This window comes from Anarrhichthys ocellatus, unplaced genomic scaffold, assembly GCF_004355925.1.
Source record: "Anarrhichthys ocellatus isolate YVR2014 unplaced genomic scaffold, GSC_Weel_1.0 scaffold6, whole genome shotgun sequence".
NCBI lineage: Eukaryota > Metazoa > Chordata > Actinopteri > Perciformes > Anarhichadidae > Anarrhichthys > Anarrhichthys ocellatus.
Genome location: NW_022280036.1, coordinates 15559648 through 15583301, shown reverse-complemented (window position 1 = coordinate 15583301; position 23654 = coordinate 15559648). Strand labels below are relative to the sequence as shown.

The 23654-nt window shown below is 42.9% G+C and overlaps 2 protein-coding genes across 5 annotated transcripts in view; one reads left to right on the top strand and one right to left on the bottom strand.

Annotated features, from left to right (window-relative positions):
- Positions 1 to 19878, bottom strand: part of itfg1 (integrin alpha FG-GAP repeat containing 1) — a 130943-nt gene extending 111065 nt beyond the window's left edge. The window contains exons 1-6 of the mRNA XM_031846445.1: positions 19470 to 19878; positions 19133 to 19217; positions 18783 to 18916; positions 18151 to 18208; positions 17615 to 17704; positions 17406 to 17500 (exon numbers count right to left, since the gene is read on the bottom strand). Coding sequence (XP_031702305.1) covers positions 17406 to 17500; positions 17615 to 17704; positions 18151 to 18208; positions 18783 to 18916; positions 19133 to 19217; positions 19470 to 19647 — 640 coding nt within the window. The 5' untranslated portion in view covers positions 19648 to 19878. The remainder of the gene's footprint in view (positions 1 to 17405; positions 17501 to 17614; positions 17705 to 18150; positions 18209 to 18782; positions 18917 to 19132; positions 19218 to 19469) is intronic.
- A 311-nt stretch (positions 19879 to 20189) lies between these two features.
- phkb (phosphorylase kinase, beta) overlaps positions 20190 to 23654 on the top strand; it is an 87902-nt gene continuing 84437 nt past the window's right edge. For 2 of the 4 annotated variants that reach the window (XM_031846692.1, XM_031846693.1), the window contains exons 1-2: positions 20209 to 20273; positions 22782 to 22868. In XM_031846692.1, the coding sequence (XP_031702552.1) occupies positions 20210 to 20273; positions 22782 to 22868 (151 nt within the window). In that variant the 5' untranslated portion in view covers position 20209. The other 2 variants (XM_031846694.1, XM_031846695.1) reach the window with 2 other exon arrangements.

Sequence of the window (23654 nt, the reverse complement as noted above, 5' to 3'; positions counted from 1 at the left end):
ACTGAAAAGTGTTTCTCTTTGAGCATACTAATCTGAGCTCCCCTAACACTTTCATGGATGTGCTCTGAGATGTGCTCTGACAGTTCAACTTTTAATATGTAAAACTTTGTGGATTGCAGACATGTTGCCCATACAGACTCACAAATGCAAAGAAGATGACAAATGCATGCATACATTATGCATATGTGCGCGCGCACACAAACACGCACGCACACACACACACACTACAGTGTACACTCAGTAATTTGCACACTGTGTCTGTGCGTTTGAAGTCGCATCGGGTGGTGTGTCGATGAGCTCGGTTAATCAGCCAATCACAGCTGGATTCTGTCTAAGAGGCCTGATTGGCTGATTAGGTGTGATGGCGGTGTGTCGGTGAGAGCAGTGAGATTTTCATCTTGTAAACACTTCACGTTCTCGCTGTGGGGGCGCCGCTCTCTCGTATCACCACTTGCCTTTTTCTCCTTTTTGTTTTTTTTAACCCAAGTTCACTTCTGCCAAACTCTTTTCTGCAATAATTTCTCTTCCTCTCGTCGAAATGTCAGTCCAACTTGAGACCGCCCTTTAACCTTCCCGTTGCGGGTTGAACTCTCACCGCTGTCAGGCAGTGTATTGAGGGATGTAAAGTGAAAGTGGAAAGGCCCCACGAGCAGGACACTAAACCTCAAACCTGCATTCTCCTTGGACGCTGCACACTCGACCCTGCTCTGATCCGTCCTGAGAGGGAATGCATTTTAGGGAGCGTGTCAAGGGGAATATGCGCACACAGAGAAGCCAATTCCCTTTTGGTAAACTGAGCAATAAGGTAATCTTAATGGGATCCTTCTGACATTATCCTCTTCATTGCATTGTCCTTCTCCACTCTCACCCTCCCGTCCTCACAGTCCCAGACGGATAGTATTCTACACACACACACCCATAAAGAGCTGCTAGCTAGCAATATAAACCCGACTGCTGCCACCATCACTCACTTTAGCACAGTTTTACTGTTCCGGGGGACTTTAACTTGGCCGCCAAGGGCCCTTTAAGGACTCGTTCAAGTTAAAAGAGATATTACAAAGAGTAACGGAATAAAACAGAGCAGGGAGGAAACAAAAAAAAGAGAAACAGAGAGGGAGAGAGGACTTAGTTTCTATTGCCCTGATTTCCCTCGGTTTGACTCAGACTTTGTTTAAATTAGTGTGCTCGCCTCAGCAAAGCACATTATTAGACTCACATATCTTTCTTTTTTATTCCAGGTTATTCTGGGCGCTTTTTCAGTCAACCATAACATCCTCATACATTACAATATACAAATATTCAACTATTGTTCCACTTTTCTTACAGAAGTGGGCAGAATGATCAAACCTACCCCCTCTTTTCAAACATAATTTAGGTTCATGTTTTCTTTCTGAGAACTTCATTTTCCTGCTAGTTTGGTAGAGCGGTTGGCTCTTACCTCTACAATACCCTCGAGTCTGAGCCAGAAGCGACCAATTAAAAGGTGCAAATAAGATTTTCCGCAAACTCCGACAGCTTCATCACCACTGACATTCATTCCAACCTGTAAGTTAACTAATATAAAAACTGCTGAATGCCTTGTCGGGTTCTACAAAGTTAAAATATTTGGGGGGGGGGGGGGCACCACTGTGGGCTTGGAGGAGGAGCCTGCTGGCACCACAGGCGGTTTGAGCCTCAATTAAAGGGGAAGTGATTTCACGCATCAAAATGTGTTTACGGGTCTTGGGGGAGTACTACTGCATATGTGACACATGATGTACAAAGCTTTTTGTGGCTCCAGAGGGAGCTGTGACAGTGTGACACAGAGGCCTCAGCTCTTCTATGTTGTTCATGGGGTTTCTTCTTTTGTTTCTGTCGACAGTTTCGGCATCTGGTCTAAATTTTCTCCGCGAGCCGTGATGGAATCTGGCAAGAAAACACACTGATGATCTATTACAAACGATTGAGGACGACACCTACAGGACTTCTGATAAAGAGGTGATCGTGAGTGAGGTCACACCGGTGACATCACACAGGCGCTGTGACTGTCCTAGTATCATGACAAGCTACTAGTAATCCTGTTGGACCTGTATGATTGGAAGTGACCAACACGACCATCAAAGCCCGCTAATCCCATCAAACCGTGTCTCAGCAGAATAAAAAAAAAAAAAGGGACGAGCAGGAGCGCTGCAGTCAGCGGGGCTTTAAACATGAGCCTTATTGCCTCGATAATTCCTTACAAAATATTCCTTTGATATCATTTAATTGGCATGATTTTAGGATTACATCCACTTTACCATTAGACTAAAATTCAGCGACCAGCCTCTTAAGAGCAATTACTAAATGTCTGCTATAGTTTTAGCTTTTCTTTTGGCCACCACTGTCAATTGGGTTTGAATTTAAATCTGTACTGAATATTTAAAAGGTGGGATTTGGACTACTGGCTCGCTGTAGCTGTGAATCTTCATTTCATCCTCTTTGTTCTAATTCACATATTCTGTGCATTGTTATTTGCTCTAAGTGAATTAGTTTTCTCCTTTACATGCTCTGCTTTTGTATCCACAGCGTAGATTTGGGATGTTGTTTTTGTGATTGTATTTCTACATTCGATTTTGAAATACTGCAGAAAATAAGCTCTGTGGCAAACAAACGTTTACGACGCTGACATGTTTTGTTCGGCAAGACGATCTTCACCACTTTTAAAAGCAAATATAATCAAATGTCTGAGTGCGTTATACTTTGCACAGCCACTACATTTGTTCTGAATGCCGTGTCACACGCTGAGTTTTATTAGGGTTAACAACAAGTAAACAGACGTCAAACCCGACTACAGCAGCACCGATCTGACACTCTGCACTGTGAGCGCACACACACACACACACGCACACACACACACACACACACACACACAAACTCAAAGCATATACTCATAGAGCTGTCATACCCCACCACTTGGGAAAGATGCATACATAATTGAGGTATATAAATGGGCTCGTGTGTGGGAGGGCAGAGTTGCGTAACAGCAACAGGGATTCGGCGCTCTAAGTGGTTTGTCATGTCGCCGCATAATTAAAGAGAAGCTAACTGTGAAGGCTGGAGCAACAGCTATGCTAGGCATCAAAAAACACAGACGGAGAGAAAGGGAACAACTGAAAGCAGATGCTAAGACCATCCGGGTTTTCAAGGTGTGTCCGAAAACAACAACAAAAAACGAGCTGAGAAAGCGAATCACATACGAAACAAAAGCATGCTAATCCTTTAATTGCAAGAGAGGCAATCTATAATCACTGGATTATTTATTCTGCACAGTCTCTCTCTCTGATCTTTTTGTTTTGTTAAATTGTCTTTCCGTACAAATGACACTTCTAAATGCACGCCCACGCGAGCAAGTGCATGATGAGCAGGCGCACACACACACACTAAATATCTGTGTGTGCATCTGCATGTGAATTTTTGTGTGACAGCCAATCATCTACAGTCAACGAGTCCTTTCACATTAACAGAATAATTACAAGTGTGTCTGTTGCCTATAACTGGGTGTTGAGATCAAGTGTAGTGAAGTATACGGCTCGACGAGGTAAAGCAGCGTGCTGCAGAGGCCCCAGAGGCCCCATAGGCTGCTGTTTCTGTTGGGACCGATAGCACGCTGCACAGAGGTTTGATTGGCTGAATGCTGTTTCTACTGCAGCAGGACACAGATGAGGCTGGTATGAACAGGTAAGGGCAGGTGTATACTGCTCCACAAGATGGAACGTACCGCATGTGGATAAAAACATCTGCAACCACATGAGAGTAATTGTGCTGGTGAATGATTTTTCAGGAGTGAGTCTCAAAATAGTCTCAAAAGTGTATTGTGGGGTTCTCACAAATGCGTGCTCCGATCTACAGACAAACACCAAGCAACTTCAACCCGGGTAAAACAACAAATAGAGAAATATGAATATTTTACAGACATATTCTTCAACTTCACAGATCTTATGATCGCCTTTGAAAAAAGCTTCTTGTGTATACGCCGAGTTTTGAGACTATTTTCACGGTGTCCAGCTCCACACAGACCCACAAAGGCATGCTGTGTTTAAGTACTGCTGGGCTTTCAGAGAAAATTGTGTGTAATTTCAAAGTGGGAAAAGGGGCCTATTCTAAATAACAGTATAGCCTGTCACCCCTCGTGGAGAACACGTACAGTAACCACCCTTATACGGTGGCCTATGAAGGTAAATATATGGTTTAAATAAGCTACTAGTAGGTGGTGGACTAGTTATTTTGCTGGGAAAATCGTTTACCTGTGTCAATGGTAGGCTGTCTGTATTTTGGTTCACTTCCTGTAATTGGGTGGGATTACGTTTCCACAGCGATCGATCCTCACCTGGGTTCACTTGGAAATGAGAGAGGCCGACTCTCGCCAGCGGTCTCGGACCGGTTGCTTTTGGTCCGCACCCCGAGTGTGATTCCATCTTTCTACCGTTGAAAGATGGGAGACAGCAGTTGATAAGGAGGGAGGCCTAGATTTTAAATTCAATCTCGACTTGATGTTGTAAGTATTAGATGTGTGGGTTTTCACTCAATCACAGGGTAACTCCTGCTAATCTACATTTGAAGTTACACATGCAACAGGCTACAAACGTGCAGTGAGATTTTAACTTCTGCAACACTCGTTGCAATCTACCGGAACCCTATAGATGCAATATTTTCAGACGTGCAGGGTAGATAAATATTTTCTTATGCACTTTGCACTGAGGGCTTCGAATCTAAAACAAAAACGTCAGACCTCAACATTTCAGACATTTGCCGCAGCTCCATTCCAATGGATCGTTGGGAGATCATTTAAGATACGAGATATACTTCAGATGACCCGATACCCGGGGCGAGCATGATAGAAAGACACACCTCCCTGGAGAAATAAAGGGGAAATGAAGCTTGAAGGGTGCTCTTCTTCAGACCCAAGTTATTCTAACAAGTCATCTCACCGCATGAGACTGGAGCCAATTCTTTGCTCTCCGTATCCATTCGGGAAGAACATTTTAAATTCCTGGGGGAAAACTTTTTCACCATCACAAAACTTGCTGCAAGCACGCAACGTCTGTCCCGGAGTCTCGCAATAGGTCGGCCTCCTAATGTGAGCAGACACTTGCTGATCAAAAAAAGTGAGGTAAAGTGAGTTAATCCGAGTTGATGCTCAGGTTTGGATTGAGGAAAGGAGAGGAGGAGAGGAGGAGAGAGGAAAGGAGAGGAGAGAAGCAGTGCGTGGGCAGATGAGCGGTCCTTGAGTTATTCATAGCCTCTCCATCAGATTTGTTAAGGGGATTGGAAGCAATTTAAAGGCCTCCACTGACTGTTTGACGAGAGCAGCATTATGTCTCTCTATTCCATTATGTTGAGCCGCAGTGTGGGGATAAAGACCGGGCTTCCTATTAGCCTCTGTATAAACAGATAGGGCGATGCTAGATGGGTGCTGTGCCTCGGCAGAGAGGGAGAACTCTGACATTGAGGAGAACGGACAGCAGCGGGCGGCAGCCTGTAATATCTCCCTGCTTTGTCTCACCATCACCTTCCTTATTTCCTCGGCTTCTCTCTGCACACACACACACACACACACACACACACACACACACACACCCTTATCTGCCGTACTCTGTAGCCCAGAACAGGAGCGCCGTTGCTGTGGATCAAGAGGTGTTATGACTCAGTGAACATAGCGGGCTGAGAGCGGTCACAGGCCTGTAGCTCGAAACAAAAAGGTACGAGCACATTGACGGCACAATTTGTGACCCACATGTAAAGAAAAGGGGGGGGGGGGGAGGAGGGGAACCTGCCGGATACGACTGATACTAGATTCGTCACCGCCGAGAAAAAACCAGGCCTTTCTGGAGCAGGAATCCCTCAGCGAGCTTCAGTGTCTCAGTAGTGCCAGAATACATGAACATCACGTTGAAAATGCTGACAGTCATTTTTTTTTTCAGTTAACTTTTAATCCGTTAAACGGATAATGGATTCTAAAATCGACGTGACATTTCCCTCGCTGTAGTGATCAGACCTGTCGGGTCTCGGCTGGGCCTCGGCGCTGACTCATGAGAAAAGGCTTATGTACTGTACATGGCTGCACAATGTATCTTGTTTTTACCGTCTCCTTTTGCGATAAGCACATCGTAAAAAGACTGCGATACTGCACTCAGGGATTTATGGAGTGACAGTACAAACCTGCACTTTAAAATGTAATGCATCATTCTTTTTTTATTGGTGCCTTTTGTGTTCAATGAAAGTGTGTTGGAAATAATTTAATTCATTATTTTTTTTTTTTTTAAATTCAACAAGTAATTTGTTGTATTTTAGCAGTTTACTGAAAGCAGCAGAGAGGAGAGTACAATATAATAAAATATGTATATTTAAAGGCAAGTAGCGGTATTCAACAAAGTAATTGTATACTTCCTTCATATTGTGCAGCCCGACACTGTACACATGATACAAAGGCCACTCATTATACATGATGCTACATACATGCCATACGGTGCTGGAGGGGTTGCCGGGCAGCATTAGAGAAGAGATAGTTGCGAAGATGAGAAAAGGACACGACCGCGAGTGGAGAGAACCTGTGATTATTGATTCCACCGTGCTGGGACCATACTCCAATGGGAGAAAAAAACGGAAAGGAAAACTCAGTGACGCATTACACTACCAGAAGACAAATGCTTCCCTTTTAAACTTCCTCTCTCTCCTTCTCTTCCCTGAAACTTTTTTTTTACTGACGATATGGAGAAGCAATCTGAGGCCAACAACAAGTGTAACAACAGCGGCGGTATTACATCCCCCTCCTTGTACCTGTAAAAGGCCTGGCAGCGGCGGTTCATCCAGGCTGCAGAGCAGAGTGGATGTGACAGCCGCTGCATTAGTGTCCGATATGCCGTGTGTGTGTGTTTGTGCAAGTGTGCCGTCGCCTCACTCATCACCACAGCTCCGAGCCATTAAGGGTTGTGCGCGCCTGCTGGCGGGGCAACAGGAGGCGAAAATCCGTAGGAGAAAAAGAGTACAACGGGAGAGGATGCGGGACAGAGGGAACTACAGAGGAGGGGGAACGAGAGAGACAGACGGACAGAGCTGATCCTCTCTTTTTGTCGTGTCTCTAATGCCCCTGAGCAGGTTATTTGTTAGCCTGTTACTCAGTAAACAAGCTGTGACTCCTATACCCTGCTGGCTGTCAAAAGGACACACACACATACGTGCAGACACACAGTTGTGCGCACTATTCCCACGGGGTTGCTGGGGAGATGGGCTCAAGGAAGGCCGCTATGCCGACTGATCTCATAGCTCCAACGCCCACTATGTCTGTTTAAATTGTTGTTGGCCAAGATTGTTTAGGGGGATAAGACGTTCACAAAAATAAATAAAAAAAATCTGTCTCTCTGTGGGATTGAGTGTGTGCATCAGAGTGTGTTGTGTAGGAGTGTGTGCTTGCAACAGTGCGTGTACGCGTGAGATTAGCCTGTCTGGTACAGGGGTGAGCATTTGGGGTGCGTGTGTGTGTGATGCAGTTTGCATGAGGCTGACGGTAATGAGGCAAAATAAGATGAAAGCACAAAGTGCGTGCGCCTGCGAATGCTTCTTTTTGCGTTTGTGTGTCTTGTGTACATCCGTGCACCGTCCTGCTGTAAGCCAAGTCAAGCCCTCTGTGTCCGTCTGTGTGCATCGATTTTGTTCCCCGCCGTCTTTAACCCTCGGACTGATCCATGCCTCAGCTGGACGGAGGGACGGAAATGTCACAGCCCTCAGCGCTGAAAACACACACTTTGCCTCCGACAGACGTTGGGAGGCAACGCTCCCTCACCGCTGAGAGCCAGACGATAAGGTTAGTCTGAAAACATACAGACCTTCAAAAATCGATATCTGGTGCTCGTTTCAATGCAAGGAAAAATCTCCTGTTACCTTTTTGGGACTCCAGCTGTTATCCTCATGTCCTGCCTACAGTCACACTTAAGCATGCACAAGTTTTGACCTGCTCCTGCAGTTAGAATCACAGCGGGTCACTTGCCAGACCGTGAGAAAAGGCGGTCCTCCAGCAGGCTTTAAATCAGCCTTGTGCAAAACTTTGGATAACGCTAACAAGGAAGACATACAGTTTAAGGGACACGTGCTTATCAAGCCCATATTATAACCAGTCGGTTGGTTGTGGTGCAACTGGACACCAGTCTTTGCACAGCCTAAAAGTAATCAGTAAAACTATTAAACCCAAACGATGACAAGACGCCAACATGGGTGCGGCTCCAATCTAATAGGAGTTCAGTAAGTTACTCGATAAAATGCACAATGTCAGCGTGTACCTTTTAGAGGGTGCAAGGAGGGACTGTGTGGGGTTGCAGCCAAAGATCTTCACCGGCCACCTCCATTGATATGTGGCCCCTGTCCCTCTGCTAGCAAGGAACCATCGGACTGTGAAACGAGCTTTTCCAAACTTACCCAAAGCCCACAAAGACGATTTACTCTAGTGTCGAACGACGGAGCAGGAGAAAAACCTTAAAATTTGTACCGCTACCTTGTCCGAGGAGAGAGAACATTCAGGGTGAGCTGTGCACTCACTCACACACACACACACACACACACTTCACTTGTTAATGCAGCGAGATATGACAGTCGATTTCTCCCCCTCAGTTAAAACGTCACAGAGGCTGTGAGGGTTGGAAGATTCTCTTCAAATGATTTTCTCTTTCAGAGATTTTTTTATTTTATTTTCCCCCAGAGGCTACAACATGGCTGGCTTAGTAACTTTGTCGCAACATTCAAATAAAGATCGAATGATGTCCATCAGTGTCATGGCAACCACGCTGATTTATATGAATATATACATGCATAAGTCAATATCACACACACGCACACACACGAAAGTGAAAAGCTCTGCAGAATAAATCCGTCTCTAAGCCAATATGTAGCTCTAACTCCACACTGTGTGACTTCCACCCGGATCTATCCAAACAGCTCATTCACAAACATGGCAAAACACGCCGGCGTAGAATGGAGCAATGCTATTCCCGGAGGAAATAATCTCCTAAAACCATTACAGGGAACGACGTAGGTGCAGTAGCTATGGGGAGGATTATGGCCAAACCCTCTCATACACACACGCACACACACACACACACACACACACACACACACACACTTTAAACGCTATTTTGCTCGCTTCCTTTATGCCCCACATGTGCGTGTGTGTGTGTAAATAGAAACTGATCGCTGAACTACTGTAACAAGCAGAGTAAAGCTCATTTGGCGGACTGGAACCAAGTGTGTGTGTGTGTGTGTGTGTGTGTGTGTGTGTGTGTGTGCGTGTGTATATACACAAGACGTGCACCAGTGTAGCCTGCCAACATCAGGAGTGATGTGCATTGCATATCGAATACAATGATAAGTCTATGTTTTCTATTTGTGTAAAGTAATCTAATTACATTCACAGAGGGAACTTTACATATTAAGATTGTTGTAAAAACACTCGGCTTTGCACGAGAATGAAGACATATAAAACCTGAAATACTGCAGACTGGGACGACAGTGCTTATTAAGCCACGTTTGTGCCTTTTTAAAAACGTTAAAAAAAAGGCCTGTCCTGGGGGCAGTTAAGTGCACCTTTCCCAGTGCATCAGGGGCTTTTTGTATTTTTAATGTCCACATCTAAACTGGTTTTCACAGAAGAAGAATGTGCGGTGAGAAGGTGCACGCTTACTTCAGAGCTGCGGATGATATGATAAGGTGGATATGAAATATAAAAAGGTGAGAAATGTAGCCGTATTGTAAAACATTGTTCGTACTAAGTGTTTGCCAATTTCACTGGTTGCCTTTTTATTTTCACAGTCTAAATAGTGTTCAATCAGAGGCACATTTATACACTTAATGCTTATTTCTGTCCTTGTGCCTACGAACAAGTTTACACTGATTTTTATGCATCTGGATATGTGCATTAATTCAACTAGTTTTGACTGTTTTAAAACACAAAAATAATTACTGACAATCTGGGGAAAGAAATAGTTGCCTCTTCCTGGTAATGATCCATTAGGATTCTAAAAATAACTCTGTTTTTGTCTCTGGGAACACCGCTATAAAATTGAATCCCGACAATCTCTATCACATTATGTTGCTCATCACAGTCACACATCTATTTGTATTGTAATTAAAAACGTGGATCCCCAGGCGGTACTTTAAAAAGCTTTCGTTAAAAAGAAGAAGACGTTGCCAGGTGTTTTGGATGGAGACACCGGGGAGGACTGACAGGAGGGAGTTGTTCACAGTGAGAGAAGTTTTAGCTTAACAACGTTATTCCTGGGACCTTTTTCAATGCGTCCGTCTCTACAGACTTTAACACTGTCGATATGCAGTAAAAACTCTAGAACAATGAATCAAAATATGTTTTTTTGTCTGCATTAGCACTGAGGTTTCTGTAGTTACTTTGCCAGTCTGTTGCTTCTTGCAGAACCAGCGGACCTGCCAAATGCAGTTGTGCCTCGACAGTGTGCAACATCTGTCCAGTTAGAAATTGCAGAGGATGCAGATATTAGCGTTGTAGTCAAGGCTACCGAATGCTAGACCAAAGTCATGACCAAGGCCAGATAGTGTTGTGATGGGAATGGCAATCGTTTTGCAGGTATTTGGACAAAAACATAAGTACAGGGATACATCCTCTGGGAACCCTGAATGTCAGTGCCAAGCTTAGAGCAAATCCATCTTGTATATCTTGAGATATTTCAGTGGATATGTAATCATGGTGGCGCAAGATGAAATTACAGTCATTTTTTTTTTTTTTTTTTGAAATGTCACCCAAGTCAGTGGATTTCATCCTCTAAGGACCAGCAATGTCTTGACTAAATGTCATGGCAATCCATCCAAATCCCTCGCAATATTTCAGGTGGTACCAAAGTGGTGGAGCGACCAACAAACAGGCAGACATTGCCATCCATACAGTCAGTCCACTAGCATGGCTTTTACTTCTTTTTTTTTTTTGATTATCTGTTTTATGACAAAACAGCGATACATCATTTTTACAAATACCTCAGTGACAGCACGTTCCCACTCCAAACTCGTCAGTTTCTGCTCGTTACGTGCATATTGTCTTTTCAAAATGAAGTAAATAGTTTTACAGCTCACTTACGCAACAAAACTACTTGGTTATGTTTAGGAAAAGATGGTGGTTTGGGTAAAAATAAAAGTATATTATTTAAGTAACTGCCATTAGTTAAGTACGGAAGTTACGGAACAAAAGTACGGTAAAATAAGTCGACCGTCTAATGATGCAGATAAGTTAACATTGGAGGTAGTTGAAAGCCCAATGTGTCCCATACATACTCTAAAGGGTGCCTCGATGGGTCTGTATCAGACACCAATGGGCACAGAGTGTATTTGATGAGATGGGCGAGGGAAGAGAACGGACTGTCAGTTCAAGTTGTTGTAAATTAAAAAGAAGTGACTCACATCAACATCCAGAACCACCCTTCGTATACGTCCGTGTACAGTTCTCTTCTTGACAAGGGAATGTATTTTGGGACAGAACATGGGTAGCCATTATAACCTCAGGCAACAGTCACAGTGCTCACAATGTTCTGCCTCCTTCATTCCTACTATTCACTTATCTGCTAAAAAAACAACACATGTTCATCAAAATAAACCCGGCGTCTCTTTTGCCCGTTTGACGCTGCGCCAGCGTTCCTGGAGGCGGAAATGCTACAAACGACATACCTCAAAAGACTGGCGCACTGCACCAGGCGCTCCGAACATGCCTGTGAGCTCACTCCAGATCTCTAGAATGTGGGGAAATTACAATGCGAGGAACAGCAGTGAATGCAAGTGATGTGTTTATGAAGACGTCGGCTACATGTGGCTGTGGGTGCCGAGGGTTTAGCACTGGGATATGCTTCTCTCTGTGCTTTGTGTAGACCGGTTTAGATATTTTAATACAACCAAATCAATTATGTTTTGGCATTCTATCCACACCAGCTTTTTCCTCCACCGAAGATAAAATATGCTTTTTAAATACTCGCCCAAGTTGATTTGTGAGGATGTAAAAAAACTTAAATATTGGAAAAACACTTGCCCATTATTGTCAGTTTTTCTAAGCACTTCCACAAATCAGACAGTCCAACAGTCAATCACATAAGGATTTTCTCTGCAATCACACAAATGCAGATCCTATCAGTGACATATTGTTGTTTCTTTTGTCTTACAAAAGAAACAAACCAAGCTACTTGATCCAGAGTCTCGGTGCATGGGACCATGAATTCTGTTGGGCTGTGACCCCGCTTGCTATATTTGATGGCAGCGGGTCATTCAATTCAGCTCTGAACTCGGCTTGTAAATGAAAGCTTTCAGGCCTTTTAAAAATTGTCAGCGGGCCACAGTTGGCCTGAGGGGAGTAGTTTGGCCCCCACAGACCCAGAGAGAAAAACAAGTAGTTGGGAAGCAATAAGACATTATTATCATTATTAGAGAAAGGAATTGCCAGTACTATTATTCAAAACCCTTGCGATATTCCTCCTCTCCCTGTGACAGTACTCTGATTACCAAAACGGCGATTTAAAGTGCCAGACTCTGCCATCCAAATGTAAACTTAATCCCTGTATAATCCATTCTTCTTCTTGGCCTCCCTTATTCAGTGGCAAATCTGTTCTCTTGCCCCCACCACCACATTATTAGTCAGACAATCAACAAGCCACTTCGACACAGAGCCAGTTTAATTGCTAGGCAACGGCTCCTGTATTGCCAGTAATGCCGTCTTTGGGCATGTTTTTTTTCTCAAAATGGCATCTATAATTACTTTGCAATTACTGCCTTTTCCCCTCAAACAAGTTCCCGTCTTGCTGCAGACAGCTTCCCTGCCCAGCGGGGCTCTTTCTGATGTCACATGTTGTGAAGTGGCCCCTGTGGGATACCGTGATCCTGAACTGGAGACCGAAGAAATACGGGCGAATATCTGTGGTCATTTGGCTTTGATGCTGACGGACGCTTTGAGGGCTATTGAAGCACCTGCTCACATCAGTGTATTGTATACATCTGAACCTCCTGGCTGTCCTGCAAACGCCGTTTTCCTGCTAATTAGTTGTCACTGTGGTGAGGAGTAACCAGAACAGAACCACTTCGTCTACAAAGCCGGCTCAATGCTTAATGATGCCTTTGCTTTTGTGGTGCAAAGAAAAGACAGCAATATACTGTACGTAACACTGTTTCCACAGTAGGCGCTGACTATTAGACCGGCTTAATGTTACTCTGGCAAAATGTTGACGACATGTTAACTCAGTGGATATGTGCAAAGCCGCATAAACTTCTCTCATGTGATATTTCGTCCACTCCGTTGTCTTGTATTTACTTAAACTATGAACTCCAGATTTAGTACAAAAGTCATACAGTGAGCTGGGGGGGGAACGACAACAACTTCCTTTAAGAGACCTGAAATCCCTCAATGTGCGAAGACAGAGACAAAATAACTGGCAAAAAGAGCATGAACGCAAAGCCGTTATGAATGCGCCGCTGTTAAAGACACTGGCTGGAGGAGCGCGATAATAACAAAAGAGATTACGAGCCGTATGCGGTGTGTCGTCTCCAGGTCGGTTGGCTGGAGAGTACAATAAGCGGGCTAAATGAGGCCTTGACACCGGCCAGGAAATAATTCCAGACTTCTTTTTTTTTTTCTCTCTGGCAGTGCTGATGTAGTGAGGGCAGCCAATACACTACCATGGGACTGTTTACAGCTATGACATTGGACTGAAATTGGAGTCGTGACAAGGAGACCCAGAAACAGCCCTCAGCCTCCTTGGACCACGCTAACAAAGTAGCTCACTGTACTGGGAGGTGAGAGGCGGGACACTTCCACGCATGAACACCTGAGAGGCAAGGCATCCCACTGCCATTATTTATATGTTGTTTAGTAGATCTAGTTAGTCCCTTCTCTGTACACTCATTTTAGACAAACTCATCAAGTGCCCCTCCAGTATCTGCCTCCGTTTAATTCAAACACGGTGGTTAATTTCTATCATTTTCCCCATTTGTGCAATTTGCATTTTCGAGTGTTTCACGCTTATTCTCCACAGTAACTCAACTCTGCTTGACTTTAATTAAGATGTATAAGATTAATGTGCATTCATGCCTCATTTTATACTCATAAATATTAAACAATGTTAAGGCATCTTTAAATCACTCTGAGCTAGAAACAAAGATACAAGTTGTATTCTCTTTTCTTTCACTTTGGATTTAAGACCATAAACGCACTATACAGACACCGGCTGTGTCCTGCTTATACTTGGCTTTTTTCCCCGCTTTCTTAACCAATGGCTGTACGTTTAGATTGTATGGACGCACTATAGAGGAGAGATGTTCCCAGATCACATTGAACCTTCAAGAAGCTTACTGTGTGTTGACTGTCTCTATGGTCATTTGGAAGCTTTAGTTCGTGGTATTGTTGAGTTGTACCGTTTATTGAGGGGCATTTCGAAAAAAAATATTTGTATTTAGGCTGAAACCTTAACCTTGGCTAGCACCTCCTTCATATCATGAAGACAGTATGAATCTATAAAAACATTTAAGGCCGCTGAAAAGCTTCAAACTCTTATCAACCTTAAACTGGCTAGCTAGTGAGACCCAGCCTGTCTTTAAATGAGCATGATATGAGATCGGGAGCATTTCCATTGCCTCGCAACGGCTCTGAACTTGGCGAGGGCGAGACGGCGGCTAACAGCTAACCGTGCTAACAGTGTAAACGACGGTGAGAGTGCTGACAGCAGTAGGAGTATGAGAGCAGCCGTGACGTACCAGTGGGGCTACGCCCACATGCACGAACAAGCTTTAAAAAGGACGCGCTCCGGCCCGGCTATGTCAACAGAGCAAAAAGAAGCTCTGACAACACACACCGAGGGAGAGGTCGGGACGCCATTACTCCGCTATATCTGTACCTCGCAAATAGTTGTGTGCTGCTATATTAATGCTCTGAGTGTTACATACAGCTCCTTTAAAAGTCACTCTCTCCCTGCTTAAGCCGCACTGTGGTGCCCCAGCCGGTCCCGCTTAGAGTAGCAGGTGGTCACAGCAGACCGTGAGCTGAGCCATGAAGAAGACTCGCCCAGCGCCTCGCTCATCTCCCTCCATCTTTCCTACCATCCTTTTCTTTCAAACCACTCATCCAACCATCGTCCTCTCAGACTCAGCTTTATTTCTCCTTCCCGTCCTCCCTCTCCCTCTCCCTCTCCCTCTCTCTCTCTCTCCCCCCCCCCCCCCCCCCCCCCCCCACACACACAGTCGTAGCCAAAGAGTCTGACATCCACCAGATGTAGCCGACAGTAGGGTTTTCTTTCGCCCACTGGTTCTCCTCCTCGAGCTCTGCGCATCCACCCGCAGCGAGCTGAAGGCAGCTGAACACACTTAGGAGGTCACGAGGATTTAATGACCACTGTCCTTGTGTGTGTTTCTGTGTGTGTGTGTGTGTAGACTTGGGTGTGAAAAAGGAAGTAAGCGGTGACTCCTAGAGAAAGGCTGATATGCAGGCCATCACTCTGACTGATGAGTTGCAGGAACAGTACAATCTGTATTCAAATATACCCCAAAACACCAAATATTGCTACCAGAACATATTTAAGTTTGCCACAAAAAAAGTGGAAGTGCATTGACTTTCTCCTAATCCTTAAACAGATTAAATATTAATTAAAATCTGCTCTGGTTAAACCGTGACAGCCCTGGGAATAAAACCACACAGCACAAAAAGATACCTGCTGCGAGTATGACACGACTAAATCCTCTCTGATTACCTTAAACACGAGGATTAGTTTCCAGAGGGGGGAAAAATAAATAAAAAATCCTCCCATAAGTCTAAGTGACATCGCTACACTTGGTGGGCAGAAGGACAGGAGTGAGATGCTGTAAAACAAGAAGGAGGTGATTTCTCCATTCACTGGTGAAGAAAATGGCTGTTACGTTCTCTCTAAGTCAACTTGAAAATTGGTGGCTTTCAACAGATGTTTTGGTCACTTGACTTGGTCCTGGAGTTTCCTCGGGGGGGGGGGGACTTTGTGGAAGGAAATGCCTGTGGGTATCAAGTTCACAACTACACAATCTCTTCATCCTATGAGTTCTTAAGGAATGTCACAAGTAAGAACAGAAGGCAGCATCCGAAAATGTGTTACTACTCTTCTACATACAGTAGATCTTTTAATAAACTGATCACATGGACTGCATGTCCCAATGAGACACTGAGCACTGCAAATGTAAGCAGGGTTTTCTTGTGGCATTGGCAGCTCAAATGTACCAGGAAATAGAAAATTTGTAACTGCACATGAGCTGCTGGTTGTGCACCATACAGTCCTCCGAAATAAACAAATAAAAGCAATGAATTGTTAAACTACAGCGTGTTTGTGCTGGGAATTGTGTTTTAAAAGTGCAATTTCCACACAGATTTCGACATTTATTTTTTTAACTAATTGTCAAGTTTTTAATAATTCAACTGGCCAGATTTGTACTACTGCCTTTCCTAGTGCTCGTTCCTCGACTCAATGTCTCTTATGAGATTATGCTATCATATATGAAAAATTTATATATGGGTTAATCAGTATCTAAGAGGGATGTTTTGTTTATGAAAAATCAAAGTAGCCGAAAATAGAAACACTCAAGTTAACACAAGTTAAAAGGTCCCCAAAATTGTACGCAAGTAACTGTACTCTGAATACTTTCCAACACTGCGCAACAGGAACTTAGCGATCGGCTTTAACGTGCAGACTTACGCCCCATTTTAATGTTCCGATGCCCCAAAAGGATTTGTCATTTCAGTGATGGCTGTTCTTTGTTCCACTTTAGTTTCTTTAGTGTCTTGTTCTACACCTTGCTGTCTCCAACACATTGATGACACTTATTGATTCATGCAGAAAAACACTGAAAGCCCATCGTGGAAGAACAAAATACAGTAAGGCTAAAGGGATTTAGGTCCCAGTTATAATGAATGGCAGGTGGCACAATGTGCAGTCAAGAATGCGAGGTGCTTGGCACACAGCGGGGTCTGAGGGGAGGTGAGTACGTTTGGTTTTCTAGCTGTGTTCACTTATGTGCTCAGTGTTGTTAAATAGCTATAATGAAAACATGCAGATGGGCTAAATGTAATATTCCAGATGATAATAATCAGTGGTGGGCTTTGTAATAACTCCCCTAGTGTCTTGAATATGTACATTCTAGAAGGGAAAACGCTTACTGTCACATTGTACTAAAGCTCGTTTTTCCATTATAGAACGGCCTTTTACGCTCACTTCATCTGCTGTTAAAAAATTAAGAGGTTTTGTCGATTTAAAAAAAGAGGTCAGTTTTCGTAGCTGAAAAGGCAAAGATCTGATAACACTGATGCGTGTAGAGCAAAGCTTCCCTGACGGGTATGCATGTTACATTTGTTTCTCATTCGTTAGACATTGCTCAAACACCACTTGACTCACCAGCGGTGAAGTCCTTGTTGAGGTCAATGAAAGCGTTGGAGTGAGGGTTGCGCATATTGACAGATGAACTCAGTGCTTTCCCCCACACAGGAACCCTAAAGGCGAGGAAAGAAACACAAAGCTGCACATTTTAGAAAGCAATTCAAGGTGAGAGAGAATCAGAAATAAACACACAAAATTCTGAGCCAGTTTGAGAATGATTACATTACCTTTTGGTGAGATAGCACACTTCGGTGAGCAGGGGTGTATTCGGATTATTGGTGACTCCAAAAATGTCCGGGATCATGTCCCCATTGAAACTGTGGGAAGAGTTCCACTTTATTAAAACGTGCACTGAGGTAACAGCTTATGTTCATACCGTATAAACCTGTTGACGCTGTCAGAGAGGCGTAGATACATCTCTATGCTGTCGTATTCAACTGCATCACATAAAGTCTTTTAAATATGTTTTGGCATTTGCACTCATTTTGGGCGGGCAGAATTTAAATTACAGTAGTGGTTTTTATTTGATTGCACAAGAGTATCTAATAAACTGGTAAGTCGGTGTACATTCATCTGACACGGGAAGTATAATAATAAAAAATAAATCAAACGTGTGTATTGACATGGAACAATATTTTAAAATGTTTGAACATAGAAATCTAGCAAAAGTAAACATAAGGCACATTTGTTTTTCCATGACCGGCATCCTGAGCAAAACATCCACAGTAGAACTTATGTAAGCGCCGTTCAGACCGATACTTACTCCATAACAAGAGGTTGATCTGTAAAGGTCTTGTTCAGCATGAGCCGCCCACTCACATCTGCAGAAGAAGAACAGTTTCAACAAGCCCACACAGCGTAGAAAGCCAGCGCGCTGATCAAGTCAGGCTAAACTGATTTTACTTGGTTCAAATATCAACAGCTATGAGCAAAGTTGAGTTCGATATTGATTTAGGCACATGAGGAAATCTGATATAAAAAAACAAAAATGACAGCCTGTCTTCCAGCAAAAGGGGGGCTGATGAATTTGACTCAGGTTCTTTATTTTCTGTTATAATTAAGTGCTACTAAAATAAAACCCTGAACAGTGTAATACTTGCTATCTGTATAAACTTTGTAACTGATGTGTTTGCTTGATGAGCATCACCACAGTTTATTTTCTGTTAAATCTGTCTATATGGTTCATAACATGTGGTTTTATCATTTATCATTCCCAAATACATCAGATTCATACACCTTCTCCATAACGGACACGCTCACTTGTCATTGCAGGTGGAGCAAAACAACAACAACAACGGCTCTACTCCAATCTTAATTTGTGTGAGCTACATCCATCATCTGCGTTTTCTCTGGCCCCCACCCACCCTCAGCACCCATTCGCTGTTAAAGCTGTACCTAATGTCTGGTTGTTCCCCCAAAAGATGAACACAGTTGTCATCTTGGAGGTCGGGATCTGAGCTGTAAGGAGGACATCCATCTGGGAGTCTCCGTCATAGTCCCCAGGAACCACGCTGGTGATGACGGTGTCCCTGAACAGGAAGATTGTCCATTAAAGTGAGAGACAATGACTCTGCTCTTATGTGGAGCTATTCCCACCTCCTAAAAAGTAAACATTGCCACCCTGAAACGTGAGTCACTTCCTCAGTACTGACAGGGAAAAAAGAGGAAATGAGGACACGACATGTTACATATAATGTGTAACTGGAATGTATTGAAAGGAAAATAGCCCTGAAAGTGGCATGTACCTCGGGAAAATGTCCTTTGAGATGTTAACTTTGGGCTTGAAGTAAGGTGTTTTCGAGTCAGCCAACAAGATCACCAGTTCAGCCTCTGAAACAGGAAGAAGTCAATATAGGCATGTATACACAGCTAATTTCATCTTCGCTACAACTGTTAAGTCGTTTTCAAAGAAATATAGCGACGGACTTGTAAGCACGGAGCCATGTTAGACAAACTATAAAGGTAAATATCTACGGAAGTATAGCAATTCATTTCATACAACTACCCTAAACACATTTTTAAAACACTATACGTGACGTGTGCAAACACGAGCAAGGTAACGTTACTGAAGCTCTAACGTACGTCCTCTGATGATGAAGATGTCTGTCTGTTTATCCGCATAAAAATCTCCAAACGCCGCCACCGTCCCATAATTTTCGGAACCGAAAAGTTCGGCCGTTACATCTTGAAGAGCAAATGCGCTATACTGTCCCACAAAAAGTAACAAAAATGCCCAAATATTGAATTTGAATCTCCACATCCTCCCTCTAGTGCAGGTGCAGCTCCTCACAACACTAACTGTATTACGGCACACCGCTTTATGGCATAGTGAAATAGCAGCTTCGTTCGATTAAATGGTGTTATAGATTAAATATTATTTTATAATTTACATAGCCGCTCAGCTGAATGTATTGTATTAGAAAGAGGTGGAATAAATGCACCAGGATAAGGTTTGCGTTACACAATGCGACACTAGAGTGTCCTCGTTTACGGCAGTGTCGTGCTACGGGTAGTTTGAAAGTTGATAACTGCCTCAAGCTAGAAAAGGTTAGCTAGAGCTAAGTCGGAAGTGAAGTTGATCTTCAAAATAAATAAACTATCAGGCTCATAAGAAAGTAAAGTGAATACATTTTAACAAATTAAATACAATGATACTCATTAATATGGCATTAAACGTTTTACTGTCATGAATTTGCTATTAAAAGGCCACTTAAAATGTGTATACTTATGTTGTTCTTCGGGAGCCTTGCTACCTCCATTTTATTTTGAAGGAAGTCACCGGAAATCTTTTAACATTCTGGCGAATTGGACAGTGTGTAAACATGGCGAGCCTTGCGGATGTCGGATGGAAACTCTTGGAATTCAAAGCCCGATCAAAAAGATCAGGTCAGACTTATTACTTCGCATGACACCGTGCGGCGTGACACGTCCGATTGTTTCTGTTGTGCTTGTGTGAGACCGTGTGTTTGTAAAGCCACTCTGCACGGGGTAAAATTGACCTGATCTGCCCATTGCATTTGTCCACTGCACTGACGGTACAAGCATTAAAGGTCAGAGGTGTAAATGTGCAGCAACCAGGGGCTATTTTAAGAGCCTTTCAACAGGTCTCCCCTTTGCTGTTACACCTCACCCCTTAGTTAACTGTACTGTGTGCGCGCTGCATGTGGTTGTGAGTAGTGGGGCCCGTGGTGGAAGCTGGTAGACTGTGTTATCACTACACTGGTAGTCAGCATGGCTCTCGAGGGAAAGTGATCCCATCATACAACTTTGAAGGTTGTTGTACATTGCAAGGATTACAACAACAACAACAACAAATAAATAAAAACCTTAAAAATAACTGTAGGGTCACCATTTTTTTAAGTGATACAACTGAGAAAAATAATATACATTATGACCAGGTTATTCCAAATTCACTTTCAGACTACACTGATTGTAAATGTAGTCAGTTATTCTATCTGTACATTCTTTGTTGTCATACTGCTTTTTTTGTGGTGTGCTAAACAAAGAATTCCTAACATTGTACCTCCATAAATCATCTAGTAGTGTCATAATAACTGCTGTCGTTTGGGGATTCTGTACCTGCTAAAAGGCAGCTTGCAAAGGACAACATCTCCTCATCTGAGGGCAGCTATTATGACTTGTCTATCAATCAAAGGGAACATATGTGATAAGGTGCATCCATTCTCAGTATTAACACAGCAGTGCAGCATCATGAGACCATAGCATTTTGAAGTATCAAGGGTAATAATCAGTCAAGTGCTGTCTCAATTTACTGAAGTTCTTCTCATAATTACATTACCATCATATAATATTTCATCTTGACTCTCTATAAGGGTTAACATAACTAGCATTCCTAAGTATATACAATGCATTGTAATTCCTTGCTTGCTGTACATGATCCTCATCACCCAGGGTGTAAGTCATTGTTGATTCATGCATGTCTAAAACAACAAATCTAACTCTATGCTACTAACTCCTTCCTGTGAATTGCTGTAGATTTGTGATTTAGCTGAGAGAGATGATTGGCCTTAATTTCACCTTTTGAGAATGGCCGCTTCAGTGGCCGCGAGTGCCCGGCCTCATCGGAAAGCACACCATCTTGGTAAGTAGTGGCGGCACAAAAGAGGAAAACAATGCAGTCGGCCACACACAGAAGGCCAGAGAGGACACGGGTAAAGAGCGCGAGGAAATCTTTTTCCTTATCCGAACATGAGAAGGTTATTATACTTTATTTCCTGAATAGGAGGCAGCCCGCGATGTTGAGATCACAGCATAATTATTTTCTGATCACGAGAAAACAAAATACAAGGCATCCACATGCTCGCGCTCTTTTAAACTGTCAGCAAAACTCATGTGTGTCTTATGTTGGTTCAGCCATATGAATAATCTCCTTGCTCCTCCACAGTAAATGTGAGAGACCCAGAAGTGACACCAAATAAATATGTATTAATATTAATAAACAGTATTAATCAGGTCATATGACATACTGCATCTATATTAGTGTCAAGTTAGTCATGGGATTGTTTAAAACCAGCCAAACGCCGAATACCCACAGTTGTCTGATCTCATGTTAGAAATTAAAATTGGAATATTGGACCTCCTCTATGGTCTTTTAGAGTGTTATCTTTAAAAAGAGATGGATTGGCTTTGTCCCCTGCATCTTTTAAGCTGATGGAAATTATGCTAATTTCAGCCAGAATGTGAATTTTTCAGTACCTGTGGTATTGACCCAAGGTCGAACCTATTAAAATGCAAATCTCAGCAGAGGGAAAAGTGTCTGAAAATAGAGAAAGTCTAACAGATGGGGGTTTTCCTCAAACTCCGGCTCTCTCTCAGCTCAGCGGAACACGTTTGGAAATATCTGTTGGCGAGCCACGTTACCATTTGAATCTTCAGCTCGGGGCTTGAATATTGTTTTGTGTGCTGAGCCCTTTGCGATGCGATGTGTTGCAGTGAAAAACAGAGTTTATTGATGGCATGTGTTTGCATTGTTTTGTTTTTTGTTTTTTTTCTTTACTTTGTATTTTTTTTTTTATTAAATTACTCGCGAGTAAGATAATTTTATGAAAAAAAGATATTCACAAGCAACTGCTGACTGCAGACCTTTTTCATCTACACATTGGACTATATGAAATAACACTATTGTCTCAAGATTGAAAAAACATCACTAAGTAACTCTAAGATGAAAACAATCAATTTTACCTCAGTTCAGTTTAGTCATGAAGGCATAATGTTGTTAAAGAGACATAATTGAGAATCATTTTTAGTATTTTATTTTTTAAAGATTCATGAGACAACAAAGGCATTATTTTTTGTAGAAAAGATGCTGTAGTTCACTATTTGTAACTGTAACACTTTTTAAAGTTGGTTTGTAATAGATTTGTCTCTCCTCAGGTTCCATCTATGAACCTCTCAAACTGTCCAGTCTCCAGCATGAGGATGAGCCCCTATGGGAGAAGCTGGACCGCTATTACAATGCCGGTAAGTGTTCACTGTTGAAAACTTAGCAGTACTATGAGACGGGGCTCACCTAAAGTTTAGAGCTACATATAATGCAAAGCTATCTGAAACAAATGTCAGCTAATGTATGCGACCGTGAAGCTGCCGGTTGTTTTGTCATTGCAATATGCTCAAATTGCAGCCTTCGGTATAGCGATTACATCTTGCAGACGTACTGTCTGGTTTAGAGAGAAGTTGTTTTTCGGCTGGCAAGATAAAAGCGGCATCGGGGGTTCGCTGGTGTTACAGAAACAAAAACATTCACTCAGCAAGTGCTGACCTGAATTTAATTCCACATAAGGTGTCTTGACTTGGTTTGGCACTGCACTCAGCTGGTAGTGTTTGTTAGTCGGGCTTCAGTGGAGGATCATGTGGGAGTTGCTACACCAGATAATCTGTTTTTCAACAAGGATAGGATGAAAGAGACCAGATGTGGATAGAGAAGATCCCATCGTGTACCACACACACATACATTCCTACATTACCAACAGTGGACTATCAGGCTACTCCAGCCAAGTGTGGACTTTTGTTTCTGCTCAAACAAACCAGAATATAATGGAAAATTTACCTTAAGGGTCTTTTCCCAGAATATTAATGAGTGTGCTTTTTAATTGTTTTTAAAGAAATTGCCATTTAGCTTGAATGATATTGACCTAGCAAGGACGGGATTTCCATCACACACGCATGTACAAAAGCACACACACACGATGTATGTTTACTTTATGGTTGATTTTTCCTCAAACATATTAGCCATATCAAACAGAAATA